We start from the raw sequence: 18993 nt of genomic DNA, 5'->3' as shown, positions 1-18993 counted from the left end.
ACTCTGTACTCATCTGACCAGAAATGCTTGTCTTCTTTCCGTTTCACTTCACTGAACCCCTGGACCTAGATTGAGGCTTAGCATTTCGCTTTTCAGGTTTTCTAGCTTCTTGCCACGTTCAGACTTCTGACATTCCACGTTCCAACTAGTAGAACGTTATACTTTCGTTGGTTATTCAGTCTTTTTCTTATCGTCACTTTCACCTTGGCAGTCTCCTCCCGGAGATCCGAGTGGTGGACTAGTCCGGAATCTTTCGCCAATGCAGAAATCATCATGGCTCTTTTCCAATTTGAGGCCACGTGCCCTTTGGATACACATATGTGTCTTTAATGCAGTGGTTTCCATTGCCTTCTGTATCCTCATGACATTGATCATTACTGGCTCTTCCGCCTTTAGGGTACTTTTCCACCGAACGGTCAAGGGAGCGCCCTAAACCTCTGTCCGCTCCTCCACCCTCTTTGACAAGGTCATTGGCTGAATGAGGGGCGACTTCGTATGCCAGAAGTCTTCGGCCACCACTGCTGACGATTTTTATTTCAAATTTAAATGGTGGCAAGGCTCGAACCCGGGATCGAAGATGTTTTTTATTGCCAATCAAAGCCGCTACCCCTAGACCATGTACATTATACATCAGCAATAAAATCAGGTTCGGAACTTTTTGAACGAATGTTTCTGACACTTTTTAGCAGATTCTAGTTAAAATGTTTTGTAAGTAGGCTGTTTATGTTTTCTTATTGGCAACGTTACGTAGCGCTCAATATGAAAATCACTGGCTGTGCTGTGTGCAGTCTGTGGCTGCTTTGCATTGTTGTAATACTCGCCATTGTAGTGTTAGGCAGCTGGCTGTGAACAGCGCGTAGTATTGCGCAGTTGAAGGTGAGCCGCCAGCAGTGGTGGATGTGGGGAGAGAGATGGCGGAGTTTTGAAATTTGTCATGAACTGCTATATTTATATATGATGATATCAAGGTAAATACATTGTTTGTTCTCTATTAATATCTTCCATTTGCTAACTATCCCTATCAGTAGTTAGTGCCTTCCATAGTTTGAATCTTTTATTTAGCTGGCAGTAGTGGCGCTCACTGTATTGCAGTAGCTTGAGCAGCGAAGATTTTTGTGAGGTAAGTGATTTGTGAAAGGTATAGTTTAATGTTAGTCAGGGCCATTCTTTTGTAGGGAATTTTGAAAGTCAGATTGCGTTGCGCTAACAAAATATTGTGTGTCAGTTTAAGCACAGTTTTGTATAATTGTTCAAAGGGGACGTTTCATATGTCGACCCTTAGCCTAGGATACCTCACTGGAATCTTCTGATTTTTTTCTTGTAGTTTGTGTAATTAGTGTAGCTATTGTTTATTGCTAGCGCGTAATTATAGAGAGAATTTCCTTTGTAGTTGTAGTTTTTCATTGTTGTACAGTAAAACAGTTGTGGCATGCATGTAGATTTGCACCAAGTATTTCGCAGCTGCGCTGGCAATTAAGTAGACATTATTTCCATTGCTATGTTATTTCATTTTGCTCTTCAAATTGCGCTTTTCTGTGTTATCGTGTGAAATACTGTGACAATAATGGCGCGTGAAAAACGTAATACTAGGCTCCAAAGTAAACTGAGAAATGACAGTGAAGACGAAAGCAGTGTGTTAGCGCCGCAGAGTAATGAATTAACTAATGTTCAAAGTAGTAATTTGGTAATTGCGCATAGGGAAATGGAGCGGGCGGCAAATAATGGTGTAGACAGTGAAACAGGTAGTGAACAGGGAAGCGTTATCGATCGATTGGTCGGCAACAGCTCGCCTCAGGAATCGGGAATGACAGAACACAATATTGCAAATACTGCAGACTCAGGTTTTGGGTTCCCACCGTTTTCTCAAATGAGTCAAGACACATTTTCCACTTGTCAAAATGTGAAGGTTGCCGGTGCAACTTCACTGCCGAAAAGCACTGAGGAACATGTTTCAGACACCAGTGCATTGTTATTACAATTAATGCAACAAATGGGACAAAAGCTTGAAAAGTTAGACACAATGGAACAACATCAGAGACAAACACAGCAACAGTTAGACACAATGGAACAAAATCAGAGACAAACACAGCAAAAGCTTCAAAAGTTAGACACAGTGGAACAAAATCTTAAAAAGTTAGACTCATTGGAACAAACACTTGAACAAACACGTGAAGATTTAACTACTGAGTTAGATAACATTGAATCGAAATGTCAAAAAGTCTGTAATGACGTAAAAACACAAATTTGTGAGCATTTTCAACCTATTTTTTCGCGGCATGAAAATGCATTACAGAATCACGAAGCAGCCATAAAAGAACTGCAAATTATTGTTCATGAAAATCATGAGACCTTGCAAGCTAAATTTGACTCAGTTGCATCTACCGATTCGGTTACGCAACTTGCAAAAACTCAGGAAAACTTAAAGGACACAGTAGATTCGATTTCAACACAAATGGACACTCTGAAACTTGGTTCAGAAAAACACACTGAGGAAATGTGTTCACTATCGGAGAAAGTAGCCAAACTTTCGGATCAGGTCACTAACTTATCTACAAAGGTAGATGATGATCTGAATGACACAAGACCCGTTGCCTTCACTGACACAGAAGAGTATGAACAAATAAGAAAATTCAAACAAAATCAGAATCAAATTAATACACAACACCAAAGAGAAATCCGGGAAGTACAAGATCAGCTGACACAGGTAATACAAGAATTACGTATTTCAGAGGACACTGGCGCTCCAACACGGGAAGAGGGACTTAGAAACACGGAAAAGCCGCAAAATAATAACACAGGGCATTTCGGAAGTTATGAAAGAAATTGGCAATGTGCACCGAATTTTGAGATGGAACGGCCGACACAACCTAACAATGACCGATATGCGACTCGCCGACATGATGATTTTGACTATAAGCTGTTCATTACTACATGTAAATTCAAAACATTTAAGAATTCTGGCAACGACATTCATCCACAAGCATGGCTCCATCAATTCACGCATTGTTTTCCTCCCAACTGGTCGTTAGAACACAGATTAGAATTTATGTGTGGCTACTTGGAGAATGAACCAGCTGTAAGAATGCGATCGGTAATTCACGATTGCCACAGTGAAGGAGAGTTTTACCATGCCTTCCTCTCAGCATATTGGTCTCAAGCCACACAAGACCGAGTAAAACATAGCATCATAATGATGAAACGTTTCGAACAATCTGAATTCTCCAGTCTTGTGAAATATTTTGAAGACATGTTGCACAAGAATCAGTACCTGTCAAACCCATACAGCCCCTCAGAACTCATCCGCATTTGCTTAATCAAACTGCCTGAACATTTACGACATATTATTTTAGCAGGACGTTGCAAAGACGACATTGAAGCTTTTCAGGGACTGTTACAAGAACTAGAAATTAACACTGATAATCGCGGAACGCGAAAACAAGGACACAACAATTACAGGTCACATCCGTCACAATTCCGTGACGACAGAAACAATAACCGGACACGACTGGTCTATTCTTACAACGCAAATCGTGACCAAAATAGACACCACCCGTACGACAACCGTTGGCAGAGTAGTAATAATTACAGGGAAAGATCACCTCTCCGCGGTAGCGACTATCACAGAGACAATCAGAGAAACAGACAATATGGGAACCAAAATAATTATTATCAAGGGAGACAGAATAACTTCAGACACAACAGTTCAGCGCGCAGTTACGATTCAGGGAGAAATTCTCCACAACTTAACCTACAAGAAAGAAACTACAGGAACTACCGACATGACGACAGACGATGTGATCGTAACGACAGACCTGAATTGCATCAGAACTGGCGGGATTCAAACAGAGCAGGGCCCTCTCGAGGAGGTGAATTTGTAGAAGTTAGGTCTCCTAATCCCAATAACGACGCGCGCCAACAAAGAGACAGACAATGACTCGCACAGCAGGCAGCCGCGTGCGCCCGCTGGCTCCGAGAAAAATAACATAAGACGCTAGCCTGGAGAAAAATTTTAGCATTCTTTACCGATGTATACAACATGATAATTGCTTTGAAGTTGAAACTCTGTGCACTAGGAAGAGTAAAGGTTTACACCACATTTCACATGTAAAACCGTTTATTGAAAGATAATCTGCTTTTTAACTTTGTCTTTGCCATAAAACTTTTCACTTCACATTTCTAGTATGCTTTGTCAGACTTAAGAAACTGTTAACATGCAACAATGTTTGAAGTTAAATATCCAGTCTAGAACCTAGGGAACATTTTTAAACAGAAATTACGAATGCATTGTTATAGTGAACAGACAACACAGTGTTGTATTTGTACATTCTTGCTTGTTAGTTGCACGATTACATAACGACTATCAGGCTTACATACTTAGGACACATACTGGTACTGCTAATGAGATTTTAATGCAACATTTTGGTTTACTTGAAAATACATTCTGGGTTTAATGTACTTTCTGTGAGATACCAGACGACACAGTGGTTAGTTTATGTGACAGCTACACGATTTTTATCACGACGCTACTAATGAGTGACAATTTACAATGTTGCTTTTGTAGTGTTTCTGTTTTATTTCTGCACAGTTTTTCTGTTTTATTCTGCAAAGTAAAACATGTTTTAGTAGTAACTTTTGTGGTATAGCTACAATGAGATTGCCTTTTCCGTAGCACAACAATACGTTACAGCACAGTACTTTCTTCATCATGGCAATAAGCGTAATAACTAAGATATCTATACGCAAAACATTTCACTTTTGTTTATCATGAGGTAAGTACATTGACTTCTGCAGAACTTAGCTTTCAGAGGACGATAATTACGACACTTCCACAGAATTATCTTACAGCAAGACGCACATTTAGCGCTACAGGACACGCATTTGAGTGATTAATTTTGTACTTAAAACATTTATTTTTAAAGATATTTGAAGTACAATGATACGAAGTTTTTCCGTGATACATCTGTAACACCTGAGGGTATAATTACATTTATCCTCAGGGGGGTACACACTTACTTTGTGTACCATGTGTGTGACAACCACAAGGAACCCTAGCTAATATGGTATTTGCTTATACAACTTTACACATCGGTACCATATTTCTCTAACACACAAATTACACAGCTATCTGATCATGTAACTGAGAGATAAACTTTTTTTATTACATCAGTGACATATGTTTATGCAATTACAGAGTTGGATTACTTCACACTTACGAAATTGTATTTTGCCTGTACTTTGTAAACTGTTCATATTTTTTCGGAACCATTGTGATACTATGAGAGTTTTGAATGATATATTTGGTAAGGGAGCATGATTTTAAAGTACGTTTGAGGTAGATGACACTATTGAAATGAGCAGAGAATTTTTTTTTAGGTTTTGAAATTATTGCAGAAAGCTACGACGTTTTTGAGATTTGACTGAGGTGTAATGATGTTATTTTTACGACGACGATGTGTATTATGCTGTTGAGGTATGTTTATGATCAATAGGCTGAGGCTATATGAGTTATTTGATTATGCTTCATATTTATAATGACGAAATATTGACGAGTGTCGATGGATACGTATATGTGTAATAAGGTAAGGAGTAATGAATAGTGGGTAGGGACTCTTGACTTGTGAAACAGGATGTTGGAAACCAAGAATCGTACTTTAAGAGTTATGAAATGTGCGTAAATGCGTGACTGTATCACAGTGCTGACGAATATTTTATTTGGACACTTATATTTATAGGATTTTCTTTCTACAGATTTGCAACGCTAATTCTTGACCTGTGAAATATTTTTATGTGAGACTGTCACTGTAGCGGAAACTGCTGTCATAAATATTTCCGTAAGAAAGTTAAGTGACCACCTGCACGTAATGCGTCGTGGGCACCCAGCTGCGCGACAGACACCTGGAAAAAAGCCATTAGTGCCTTTCAGAGGCGCAGGTGGAGAAAAAAAAGAGAGACCATTAACCTCGCTATTGACATTCCTTTGTGGAAAGCATCGTAAATAAGACACGCTCATTACTTGGAAACATATGATTATATTGTGGAGCGCCTACTTTCTGCTACTTACTGAAATGCTTATAAACTGATGGGAAATATTCTTACATCTGCAAACCTGATAATGACAAGTGTCTTTCTACGAGAGTTGAGAGCTACTGACTTATGAAATGTCACATGACTATTGAATGATATTTGTATGCTTTGGTTTGCGTAATTGCTTATTTCATTTGATACCTGTTTTCCAGCTGTGTTACAGCATTAGTTTTATAAAATAAACTTAGATGCATTTGCTAATGTGAACACTTTCTGTCAACAGATCTATTAAATGATAATTTTGTAATCCACATTCTTTAAAAAAAGGAGCACTTGGAAAGGAAAGAACAATAAGAAGGGACTAGTAACAGTAACTGGACACATAATTTTCTTTTCAAGTACATGGTAATATTTTTTTACAATAAGTTGTTATGGTGCACCACTTTAATTACTTAGACATTAAGATGTGATTATACATTTCCCTTTCTGCATTGTTATCTTTAGTGTACTATTTTTTTTGCTTGAGCTATGTCATGTTTAGATATAAGCTGCTGTTTGCCAGGCATAGTGCTACTGAACTTTAATTTGTGTTACTCTGCTAAGCCAGATTTATTTTTTTGTTTGCTGCGCATTGCCTCATATTAGTCATAATGTTGAATTGCTTGGTAATTTAGATTTACTGTAGCTTGCTTTGCGATTTTCCATTTTTTTTATTGCTGTTTATATTAATTGTTTTATGTGCTGCTGCATTGCCTCGTCCCTTAGTTTAGCATCTGAGCTCAGTAGATTTAAGTTAGCTTAAGAGGGGGTAGACTATATACGAAACTGACTATGGAGAATAGGTAAAGAATGCATTGCGAAGTTATATGAAAAAGATTTGGGCCCAAATGAGTATTGTACAATCAGAAATAATTATTTTGAAAGAAATATGAACAGAATACAGAAAGCAGGCTTAGATAGGACTTTTTTGGAATAATGATGAACAAAGGGAGATCTCCATGCAAAATACTGCAGTAAAACAAACCCTGTCCTTTCACTTTTGTGTTATCCCACTATATGTTTGTGTACCCTTGTGTATTTGTTTTCTTCCTGTCTCTGTGTACTGTTTCATAGAACTTTTTCTCTTCTAATACTAAGTTACATTCACTATGATGAGGAATACTGTTATCCTCAAATACAATTGGCATTAATAATGTGTTATTTACTTTGTAAAGATGTTTAGACATTATTTACTCTGTTCTGTTTAATGCTCATGTGTGAAGTTGATGTTTCGAAAGTTATTCTGATCTTTTATGTATGTACTCATGTCATAATTCCTGTAACACTGATGTATATGTTTATTTCTATTCTGTTGTAAAGCCCCTATTACTACAAATGTTATCTCTATTATTATGTTTTTAGTGATGTATTTTGTACCTTTGTAATTGTATTCTCATGTTATAAAATTGTAATTGACACCAGTTCATCTTATTATTAACTTGTAAGTTACATTTCACTGCACACGTTTCTGTTGGTCATAGTATATGGACAATATGTGAGAAGTAGTGACTGATAGTGTTTGCACGTGTGTTAATAATTCAGCAAGGGACTGGATAACAGCATTGCTGGTTCTAAAGACATTTCCAAAAAAATTTTTGTGAGTGCACAAGTGGTGGTTATGGACTTGCTATATTCTCCGCAAGAATCTTCGATGGTGATTGTGCACCTGCTGCTAGCCATCTCTACAAGGACTACAGTGGGTCTGCATCTTTGATGGCCCACCAATACCATTATTTCTACGAGGACTGCAGTGGGTCTGCACCTCTGGCGGCCCACCAATACCATAATTTCTACCAGGACTACAGTGGGTCTGCTCTGTGATGACCTAACTACCAATATTCTTCAAAACGTCGACTGACTCTGCTGTGGGTTTACTCTGTTGTGGCCCATTACCTGTCTGCATGTCGAGTCAGCACTGTCTTTCCGTTGGAAGGACAACATTACTTCTTCAAGACTGCATGGAAATCCACTACTTCTGTGTGCATTTTCTTTTACTGCTCAGACTTTGAGAAAAACTCTGCATTTTTACTGTGATGAACAATCTGGACTTTCTTTATGGACTGTCAGAAATTTTTAGCTTTTGACCAACATTGTATCAATAAGTGTGTGCATTTGATATCTTTGTTATTGCAATTATGAAAAATTTTTTCAAATCTGTATTGGCCAGTGCCCAACACCATTTGTAAAAATTTTTTGTGGGGAGCATGGGGGCTATGTAAGTAGGCTGTTTATGTTTTCTTATTGGCAACGTTACGTAGCGCTCAATATGAAAATCACTGGCTGTGCTGTGTGCAGTCTGTGGCTGCTTTGCATTGTTGTAATACTCGCCATTGTAGTGTTAGGCAGCTGGCTGTGAACAGCGCGTAGCATTGCGCAGTTGGAGGTGAGCCGCCAGCAGTGGTGGATGTGGGGAGAGAGATGGCGGAGTTTTGAAATTTGTCATGAACTGCTATATTTATATATGATGATATCAAGGTAAATACATTGTTTGTTCTCTATTAATATCTTCCATTTGCTAACTATCCCTATCAGTAGTTAGTGCCTTCCATAGTTTGAATCTTTTATTTAGCTGGCAGTAGTGGCGCTCGCTGTATTCCAGTAGCTTGAGCAGCGAAGATTTTTGTGAGGTAAGTGATTTGTGAAAGGTATAGTTTAATGTTAGTCAGGGCCATTCTTTTGTAGGGAATTTTGAAAGTCAGATTGCGTTGCGCTAACAAAATATTGTGTGTCAGTTTAAGCACAGTCATGTAGAATTGTTCAAAGGGGACGTTTCAGTTTGTTTAACATACTCGTAGATTAAGGGTCTGTGTTAAGGTCAATTAAATTATTGAGAGTGTGTACTTATCTTGTTGGTTTCGACGACTTTTCTCCGCCATTCGACATTAATTGGAGTGGAAAATATTAATTGCTTTACTGCAGAAATCACAAGAGTCAATTTTAAAAGTTAATTGTTTACACCAACGCATAGTTAACATTTTGTGTTGATGTTTATATTGTCCAGAACATTCGTACAGTGCACAGCTAAGAAAACTGATTTTACAGATCATGTACTTGAAGTAACTGAAAACAACTGCCACTCCACTGCCACTCTACTGCCGGTCTGCTGCCACCCTTCAGCTGTTAGGCTCACTGCTTGCATAGTTTCTTAACACTACAAGTTCTTTGAAAGTATTCTTCAACAAAGTGACATAAATTGAGTTACTATTAAAATCGATTGTTTCATAAGAAATTTCAGTTATAATTTTGAAGATAATAAATGACTGATTATAACAATATGTTATTTCTAAAATTGCGTTTCAAATTTAGTATCGAAATTCTGATTGAGAAGTGTGACTAACAGTACTTGATATAAAAAAAAGGAATTTTGCTGCTAACATAGTTTGGAGTACTTTACATAATGTGAAAATAGATTTTGAGGTTAAAATTATACAAAATAACCTCGTCTTGACCAAATGATGAAAATAATAGTTTCTTCATGACAGAAAGTTCTAGAACTCGAAAGTACAGAATTAATTTCAATGAATCTGATTTGAATTTTTATAGAAACATAATCTCTTGAGGTTGAATGTAACTTTCACTGCATCAGTTAGCCATAAATCTGCTCAAAACATTAATTTTCGCGTTTTATGAAATAATCGAATTTTGAGAATTAATTTCCAGTTTAATGACTGAACTGATTTTTACACCAACATTTCTAAATGATTACTGTCTGATAGTTACACAAGTGAAATAATAGTTTTTCTGTAAATTCGTCACACTGATGATTACAATAAGATACTTTTCCACTAAATAAAGATTCTTGTTACCTGCATTTAAATGAACTGTAGTTGGCTAAAAAGGTGTGTTAAATTTTGCATATCATTTGTACAATGCTACTTGAGACAATATAGAGCACTAAAAGTTGTATTTTTACATTTACTGTACTATGAAATGTGTATCGTGTAATACGTAATAGCATGGTACCGAATGTTCATATAAGGGTCCCCCATAGTACGTGCTGTGTACGTGTACGCCGTTGACTCCGCTGATAAGTGTCAGCAGCAAATTCCCAATCGACCTCAAGATTTTCTTTTCTCTCACTTTTCTTCTCTTTCACCTCAAAAATGTCAAGCTGCACTGTCGTTCGGAGTCTGTGTTAAAATGTAAATCCCCTGATAACTCTAAGTAAGACAGTTTAATGGTGGGAGAAAGACAATGTAGCACTACCTTTAGCAGTACCACGCTTCTAAAGCACGGTGGTGTTGAAAACAACCTTTGAGCTGGTGGCGGCTTGACTTTTTATTTTTTGCTGAGACCTGAGCAAGGACAACAGAGTTCTGAGCTGGACAACCACATTCATTGAAAGCCAAAGTACCAAAGGAAAGGAACTGGTCATCCATCCTCCTGTCCAAAAATACGGGTTCGGCATCCACAAATGGAAGATGGGCATTTCCTCGGTTTGTTTCATTTTTATCTTCTCCAACTATATATCTTACTAATTCAGTTGATGTGCACTGACAAAAAAAAATTAGAGCGTTTACAAGGCATAGTGCCCCTACTGTACACAAAGGGCATTTCATCCATATCACGCATTACACTTTCGGCCCGAACTATTCATGCGCCTAGCCCCAGTGCCGTTAAAGCCTTCCGGAGTTGAACGTACCGTCACAGCCTCCGGTGTCCAGGAACCAGTAGCGACGGCCAGTCCCTCTATTCAGTGGACCATGTGTTCGGATATCTCATTATATCCCACCAGGCCGTCGCCGTTCTGTGGCAATAAGTTTCCTATACAGCAGTTCTCAAAAAGAGCAAAGAGCAACTTCAGCGCCAAACAGCGTCGTTTGTTTTCTGATATTATCAGCCACCTACCTAAGGCCCGGCTGTTGCTGTCTCCAACCAGTGCTTCTGGACGACACTGAATGTGACAGGGAGTCCATTTATTGTTCTCGGATAGAGGGAGCAGATGTGAAGGGACAATGACAAGTTTGGTGCATAAGACGGCTATCCTCCTTTGTGGTGACCAGACGTCGTCGACCAATACCTTGACGAATGTGCCATCCCTCACGTTGCCATAAAGTCAACATCAAGCCATTGTCATATCCGAATGCACCACAAATCTGGACACTGAACGACTCGACTGGCTGGCCAAGTGGAGACCCACAGTGAGGCTCCATATTCTATCACGTGCTGATAACGCTGTCTCATACGAGTACGCGCCATCTTTGTCTCCTTTGCATGTTCACTCTACATCTAACACTGTTCACGCTCCCCTCCTCCCCCCCTCCCCCCTCTCCCATATACCCTATCAGGCCTGGTAAAAACTCTAAACTTGAACAACAGTAATGCACTCTGGTTGGTACTCTGCTTGCACAGAGGACTGCAACTCTAATCATTTACATACTCCCTGACAGTGTGTTCTCAAGAAGAGAAAAGAGCGACTTCAGCTGTACTCTTGTATTTCGTCGTTAATTCTGGGTTGCTCTGAGTGTCTTCACTCGCTTCTTATGAGCAGTCAAAATCGTGTTAGCTTTGAAAGTGATTTACTTTCTGGTGAAAGTAAGCAAGGATTGAGTAACATTCTAGTCAGTGCGAATTTTAATAACCTGAGTGAATTACGTACAACACGCTCGATCATGAAACCGTCAGACTATCCGCATCTGTCTTTAAATGTGAAATCAATTAATAACATTTGGAACTTGAGATATGGAAACGACAGCCAGAACATTGTTGCATTCACTGTGGTTGACGCTGCTTATTGTAGGTTCATTTCACTCTGTTGGTTAAATAGTTACAGGTAATGGTGATCAGGAGTCTACAGTCAACAAGGCAAAAATCAGGGAAATATGCTCAGAATACTACACGTTCGTGGAGCGACCTTTACATGTGTGGTTTAGACACTGCGGACATTACCATACTTGTAAAGGCGATGTCGGTTGCAATATAACATGTAGTGCATCATAATGTAGCTATTGGAGGCAGCAAATATTAACATCCTGCCGCCTTAGGCTATTATTTTGTTAACAGAGAGCTACTGTTTGATTGATATAGCCAGCATCTGTGCCTGATTTAAATTTCATTTAATATAGCTCGTATGTCTTAGCTTGAGCCACTGCAGGCGAGACAGCAATACCAAGTATGAAAACATTAGGTAACATTGGCATGCTTGTCGTTCTGTACAAATCAAACGAGACAAATAAGAGCCTGCTATTATAAGTATTATGTCCTTGGCTGAGGAACCATCGTGAAAGTCGCTTCATGGAAATTAGGAATATCACAGGAACTCTGAATCTGAAAGGCCTCTCAGGGTCCTGTGTCCTGACCACCTGCATAATGACTCATCAGGAGCCTGCTTTCCTAACACTGGCGTATACCTTCTCGCTCTGTAAACTTTGAAAAGGGACAGCGGCAAGTAACTCTGTTGTTCCGAGTTTTTGTTAGTCATATAATAACGTCCGGTGAAATGATTATCATAATTTTCTGACAGACTCTAACACTGTGCTGAATCGCACTTCTGTCTAACTGTTGACATTAGCGGGGAAAACCTTCATCAGTTAAGCTATTCACGCACATCTCAGTGTTCCAGTTTGTCAATATTTTCGTCCCCCATTATTAGTTCCTTTTCCAGGAAGTGATTGGGGAGCTATAAAAATGAATTTAAAAACTTCAAATAAAACAACTTGATTAGCTTGCATAATTCGAAAAGTTTCTAAGATATTGAGCGAAAAGGAAAAGAATCAGCATGTTATCCTACAAGTTTTAAAACCACGCGTGGACTTTCCGTATCACTTCATATCACATGAATGTTATTCACGGAAGCTTAGTGTATGTTATTTCTTTACGGTAAGACAAAGACTGTACAACCTGATACTCAACATACCCATACTTAGCGAAATTGGTCCAATATCGAAGTACCCTTCGACGCACTTGCTCCTCCTCTGACACGGGATCGAAGTTGTACTCAGTATCCTCCCTGAGGAAGAGGAACGGCAGCTCACCAGAATGTTTCACGCCTGAAAAAATTGGAAACTGCAAGTTTCTAACCTTCTCAATTAATTCCGGAATGGAGGCTAAGTGTTGCTCTAAATTACGGTGCCTATCTAAAACATGTTTTGTGCAACATTCTTTTCATCTATTTTAATTACTGGGGTATATTTATCAGACCGAACAGACGTAATGAACATAATTTTGGGAGGGGTGGCCAATATAAATAAGTTTTGCCTAAACTTGAAAGAGTTTAATGTATCCAGGGACTGATTCACTTTCTTAGGTCATCGTCAGGCGATAACAATTGACTGACGCAAAACAAGCAAAGTGCATATACAAGTTAATATATTTACAACCGTCACGCATTCGAAAATTATAAACAAGAGCATAACTGCACCTTTAAACATAAAGTTAATCGTAGATCATAAATACCTAGTTACATCATATTTCCATAAATCAAGTTGAATCCCGTGGCCTCTAGATTTTAGGGTCCACCTAGCAGTGTAAGGGCGATGTTCCAATACATTGTGTGTTAACATCGTTAGATGTCACTAACTAGTTTCTTCATATATAAGCCAAATGGTGAATGTATAAAACTAAGAGAATTTGAGTAACACTGATAGAACTTTTACACTGGTCTAAATTAAACACTACAGGACGACGTAACATAATCTCTGTTAATCCAGGTTTACTTAAAGCAAAATCGTTTTCAGTTCTTCTATTAGTTATTACCACCTGAAATTTGAAAGAATACTCTGAAGTTGTTCTTAAATATAGAGCATCCAAGATGTAAAATAAAATCAAATTCAGATATGCGGATAAAAACGCTACGTTGTGTAAGACTTGTGCAGTTTTCCAAATTAGAAAATTTATTGAACTGCAGGTATTGCAAAAGTTTCCAGAATGAAATCCTCACTCTGCAGCGGGGTGTATGCTGGTACGAAACTTACTGGCAGATTAAAACTGTGTACGGGACCGAGACTCGAACTCGGGGCCTTTGCCTTTCGTTGGCAAGTGCTCTACCGACTTTCTCTTTTAGTCTACCCCCTTTCTCTATTTTTATTTTGTTTTTGTTCTTTCTTTTTAAATGATAGTGTTTAGACCTCTTCCACTTCAGGCGTTGGCCCCTATCACCCAAACAACCCCCAAAAACCTACCTAACCTAAAAACAAACCTAGTGTCACCGCCACTTTCACCCTAAAGCTAAGTAGAACGGTCGTGCGCCACCACTTCAGGCTCCGTCAACGAACAAAACTTAAATATGCCTTTGAACATTTTATTACAAAAAAGAAAAGGATAAAGAAAGGGGTACAATATTTTATTTGTTGTACATTTGTTCTTATGTTTTTATTTGTAATTCTTTTCTGTTCTATCTTTTTTTTCTCGGGAGTGTCCACAGAAGCTAGACGCTGGGATGTCCTGGTCGTCTTCTTCTTCAGTGAGGGTGAAACACCCTATAATTACCGTTGATGTCTCTCATCAGTCCATAATGTGCGATATCTCAGTCTATTCTCACACCCGGTACACCCCAGTGGTCTGGAGGGCGCGTAAACGACGACCCCAAAGTATTCTCAAAGAGCGTACCATATGACGCTTTGCACCATAAAATCGTGTAGTTACTCGTTAAATATTGCCAGTAATCTAACAATCCTGAAACACTCTCATTAAAAAAGTATGACAATGCCATACCCTTAACCCAAACCGTGGCGTTATGACGAGTAGCAGGGAAGTAAGTGACGTCGGGATGGATCAGCTTGGTGGGCTCTAAGGACTGAGGCGTCCGTCGCAGCAACAATGCCAACATGCGCCGTGTGAGGAGCCAGCAGTCGGTAGCCGTACCACAAATGAAACACTGCATGTCGGTGTCGACAGCGGCCAAGGTTGTTCCGACGCTAGTTCCCGCAAGACCGTGTGGTAATACTCAGAGGTGGATAGGAGCCAAAAGCGCCCTGTCTCGCCCATACGCCATGAGCGTGCGGCGAAGAGCTGGTTTGACGCAGTATGTCCATTATCTTGTCGTGGAATCATATGTATGACACCGTCTCTCACATTTGTGCCAGGTATCAATGACGGCTACACGCTAAGCCTCTTCGCGGAGAATGTTAACGTTAAGAGTCCAAGGTCCTCTGTTGTGGCAGAGTCACGGCACAGATTAAGGCCTGATGGTCGGCGAATGCAGTGGACCACAGCTCAGCACCGACAGTTGCAGCCCGAAGACCCGGGAGATATAAATACTGTCCAACCTGCTGGCCGAGTGGCTGGTGAAGTGTGTGTATCCGCGTCGGTCACAATGAATTAGCGTACGTGTATCATGCAGAGCGAGATCTCTGACCATAGCACGAAGGGCTGGACATGGGGCATGGTGAGGGATCTGATCCTCAGGGCGAAAGACGCTTTTATAGTCCCCGCGCACCACCAGGTGCTCTGTAGCGCCTTGACACAATGGAGCCACCTCAGTGGGGTAATAGATTGTTCGCTCTCTACGCTGCGCGGTACCAGACGGGGCATACAGATTCACAAGGCGGACTGCACCGATGGTGAGCGCAATGCCTCTCGCTGATGGCAAAAACTGAATATCCGTTGGTTCGATGCCATCGCGTAGTAGTATGGCCGTACCACCACCACCACCGTCAGATGTTGGGTTGACGTAAAACTCGTATCCATAAACATCCAGGCGCAGCTCAGGCTGTATCCCTTGAAGAAACACGATATCAATGTCCGCCGCCCTAATTATATCCTTTAACAAATGAGTTTTGATCCTGGAACTAATACCGTTGACATTGACTGTACCTATCCGATACACCTGGGTCATTTTATAGTGCGATGACGTATCCTGCAGTCGTATAAGCCAGTATACTTCTCATCGTCCGTCTGACCGTCCCTGTCACACGCACCGTCTGTATTATTGATCGGCTGAGACAAGATTATCGTCCGCCGATCCGCCGGCCGCGGGCATCTGGTTGTCGATCAAGTCTGATATCATTCTTTCCATCTCGGACGCCCAGTCACCAAGGTAGAGGTGTGGTATGTTAGGCGACGCATGAAGTTCATCCGATGTCTTAACCGCAAAATCGCCAGGGGGCTCGTCGGTGAGATGAGTTATCGTCAACTTGGTTTTGTCGTTGGGCGGACGTTGCCAGCAGCGAACCGGGAACCGTTGGAGTGAGGTCCACAGGCCTGGCCGCAGATGGATTTTCCTCATCCTCCTGCAACGTGTCACCATCTCACGAATCATTTCCTGCAGACAGCCTTCTTTCGTGGCTTGGGCGACTTCTGCTTGCGGGAACGCGTGTCCGCGTCCTGTGGATCGCGACACACAGTAGCCGCCTCCCACATGTCCGTGTCCGAGCTCGAATCGATTTTCTGATGCTCTCCTGACTCATACAGCTGGGGTGGAGACGTAGTCGCTGCTGTCGAAGACGGCGACGGTACCGATGGAGGCTGCGTCGTCGTGGGCGCGGAAACCGGGCCTGCGGGGGTCGCAAATGGAAAGGAACAACGTCCGCCTCCGACATGTTCCTCGCTGCCTCGACTTATGTAATAGGCAGCGTTGTCGGTTGCGATGGAGTCGTCGTGTCTACACATGGTATCTGGAAGAGGCGTCGCTGCAGACATTCAGAACGTATATGCCCTTCCTGCCAGCACCCTGAACAAGAACGTGGTTGAGCGTCATAAATGACGATCTCTCGACAGCCACCAACGGTCACGTACTATGGGATGTGTTTACGCAGTTCGATTCGCATCTGACGCACTCCATTCAGTACATGAAGCGTTTCGAACGTAGGCCACTTTCCTTCCACGTGACTTAATAATTCCCTGTAAGGCTGCAGTGCGTTCACGAAAACCGTGGCCGGAAATTCAAACGGCAGCTCGAAGACTCGTATGTTCCGAACTACGAGTCATGCATGGTCGACAGTCACTACACCCATGTTGGCATCCGAGTGGTAAAAACTGTATTCATCGGTGGAACGGCGAAGAAGTCGTTCGCACGCTGCTTAGCCGACAAGTTCAGGTAAACTGTGCTGGAGACGAACGAAAGATGTATACCGACAAGTTCCAGTGGATCGACATGCATTTCTTCACGCAGGAAACGCTCTACTTCGTATGCCTTAGGTCATGAGTACTGGGCATGGAACGTTACTTTAATCGTGGCCTTTCTATAAGAAAGCGCAATCGTCGTTCGAAGTGATCCGCTTACATTGCAATACACCGTGAGCCAAGTAAACAACGGCCCGCTTGTGGAGCGTCGCACAGAGCCCCGCGCACGACCCCTTCTCAGCATGGCTGAACCGTTCGACTGAGCTACCCAAGCACGACTCGGTGGGCGCCTGCCGTGAGCGGGTCCGATTGAGGACTGTGCCGCGACGCCGTCTGCCGCTCGGTCGCCCCGGCAGTTCTCGCTGGTGGCTTGTATCGCAGCTGCGCGGACGTGTTGGCGTGTGCGACCTGTCCTCACAGCTTCAACACGGAAAAACAATGCAGTTCCTGTCGTAATACGGAAACAGAGTAATTTCCCCGATGTCCAAAACGTCATGATCACTGGCCCTCGGGTTAAGATGGAAGCATTCCCAATATGGCTATGTTTGTAAACTGTTCGTATCCCGCCGTCGTTAAAGTATAGCGTGTATGGCAAAGTGGCACAATTCAGAACTGACGCCAAGCCAACTGTGGTGCACCGTGAGCCATAAATGACAGAAGCTAGCGACGGCTGGGGAATTATGTATGGCCTACTAGACTTGCAACTGTTGAGCAGCTGACGGGCTAGATGAACCAAAGGGCTGCCAATAGCGTCTTCTCAACGATCCTTCGGCGAACGTTGCTATTTGTGGATCTCCGCTGCAGGAGCCTGGATCATGCACCCAATCGTTCTGCGAACGTTGCTAAGTATCGGCCTCCGCAGCAGACACCTGGATCATGCACCTGTCGGTGCCATTGGACGTCCACCGAGTGGCGACAGGTGGCCGTTTCAAATGACACATGGCCGTTGGAGTGTATGGTGTGAAACGTCTGAAAACAGACTTCCTGCAACAATCATCGGAAGGTTGCAGGTCAGAGGATGGAGCGTTATGGTCTGGAGAATGTTGCGGAATTCTCTGGATGATCTCGTCATTCCGTAAGGCACGATGGTTCAACACAAGAATTCATCTATCCTTGGTGACCGTGTCAACCCCTATATGCAGTTTATTTATCCTCGCCGGCAGGTGTGGCCGTGCGGTTCTAGGCGCTTCAGTCTGGAACCGCGTGACAGCTACGGTCGCAGGTTCGAATCCTGCCTCGGGCATGTCTGTGTGTGATGTCCTTAGGTTAGTTAGGTTTCAGTAGGTCTAAATTCTAGGGGACTGATAACCACAGATGTTAAGTTCCATAGTGCTCAGAGCCCTTTGAACCATATTTATCCTCGGCACGATGGTATCTACCAGCAGGACAATGCCACGTGTCACACAGCTGGCATTGTATGCGCGTTGTTCGAAGAGTACCAGGCCGTTCACCGTACTCCCTTGACCAGGCTCCCCGGAAAAACTCAGTCGAGAATCTACGGAATCACACCACCCGAGCTGTTTGCGCCATAGATCCTCAACCGAGAAACCTAGCGCAGCTGGCAACGACACTGGAGTCGGCATGGCTCCACATCCCTGTCGATATCTTCTAGAATCCCATCCACTCTTCCTGCACATCACGCTGTGGTCGGCGCTGCAAAAGCTGGTTATTCAGGTTTTGACAGGTGGTCGCTTTAAGGTGGTTTTACAGTGTACAAAAGTTAAGTAAAAGATCCTTATACCTTTTCTCTCACAAAATGTTACAATGTTTTCAATTTCATAGACATGTGAAATAAATCATGAAAAATACACACATTACAACTCTGTTCTGGCTACCAAAAGATGACGTTTTTAATACTTATAAATAATTTGGAAGAGTCAAGTGGCACAACTACATAAATTTTTCGTCCAACTTTATAGGTTTGGAAAG

General features: G+C 41.7%; 1 protein-coding gene across 3 annotated transcripts in view; it reads right to left on the bottom strand.

Annotated features, from left to right (window-relative positions):
- The window catches only part of LOC124789342 (acetylcholinesterase-like), a 137105-nt gene that overhangs the window by 18225 nt on the left and 99887 nt on the right, over positions 1-18993 (bottom strand). For 2 of the 3 annotated variants that reach the window (XM_047256663.1, XM_047256664.1), the window contains exon 9: positions 12920-13052. The exons of the other annotated variant lie outside the window; for it this stretch is intronic. In XM_047256663.1, coding sequence (XP_047112619.1) covers positions 12920-13052 — 133 coding nt within the window. The remainder of the gene's footprint in view (positions 1-12919; positions 13053-18993) is intronic. 3 annotated transcript variants of the gene reach the window in all.

The sequence above is a fragment of the Schistocerca piceifrons genome, chromosome 3 (assembly GCF_021461385.2).
Source record: "Schistocerca piceifrons isolate TAMUIC-IGC-003096 chromosome 3, iqSchPice1.1, whole genome shotgun sequence".
NCBI classification, from domain to species: domain Eukaryota; kingdom Metazoa; phylum Arthropoda; class Insecta; order Orthoptera; family Acrididae; genus Schistocerca; species Schistocerca piceifrons.
The sequence above is the reverse complement of the archived record's forward strand: the minus strand, read 5'-3'. Positions and strand labels throughout refer to the sequence as shown.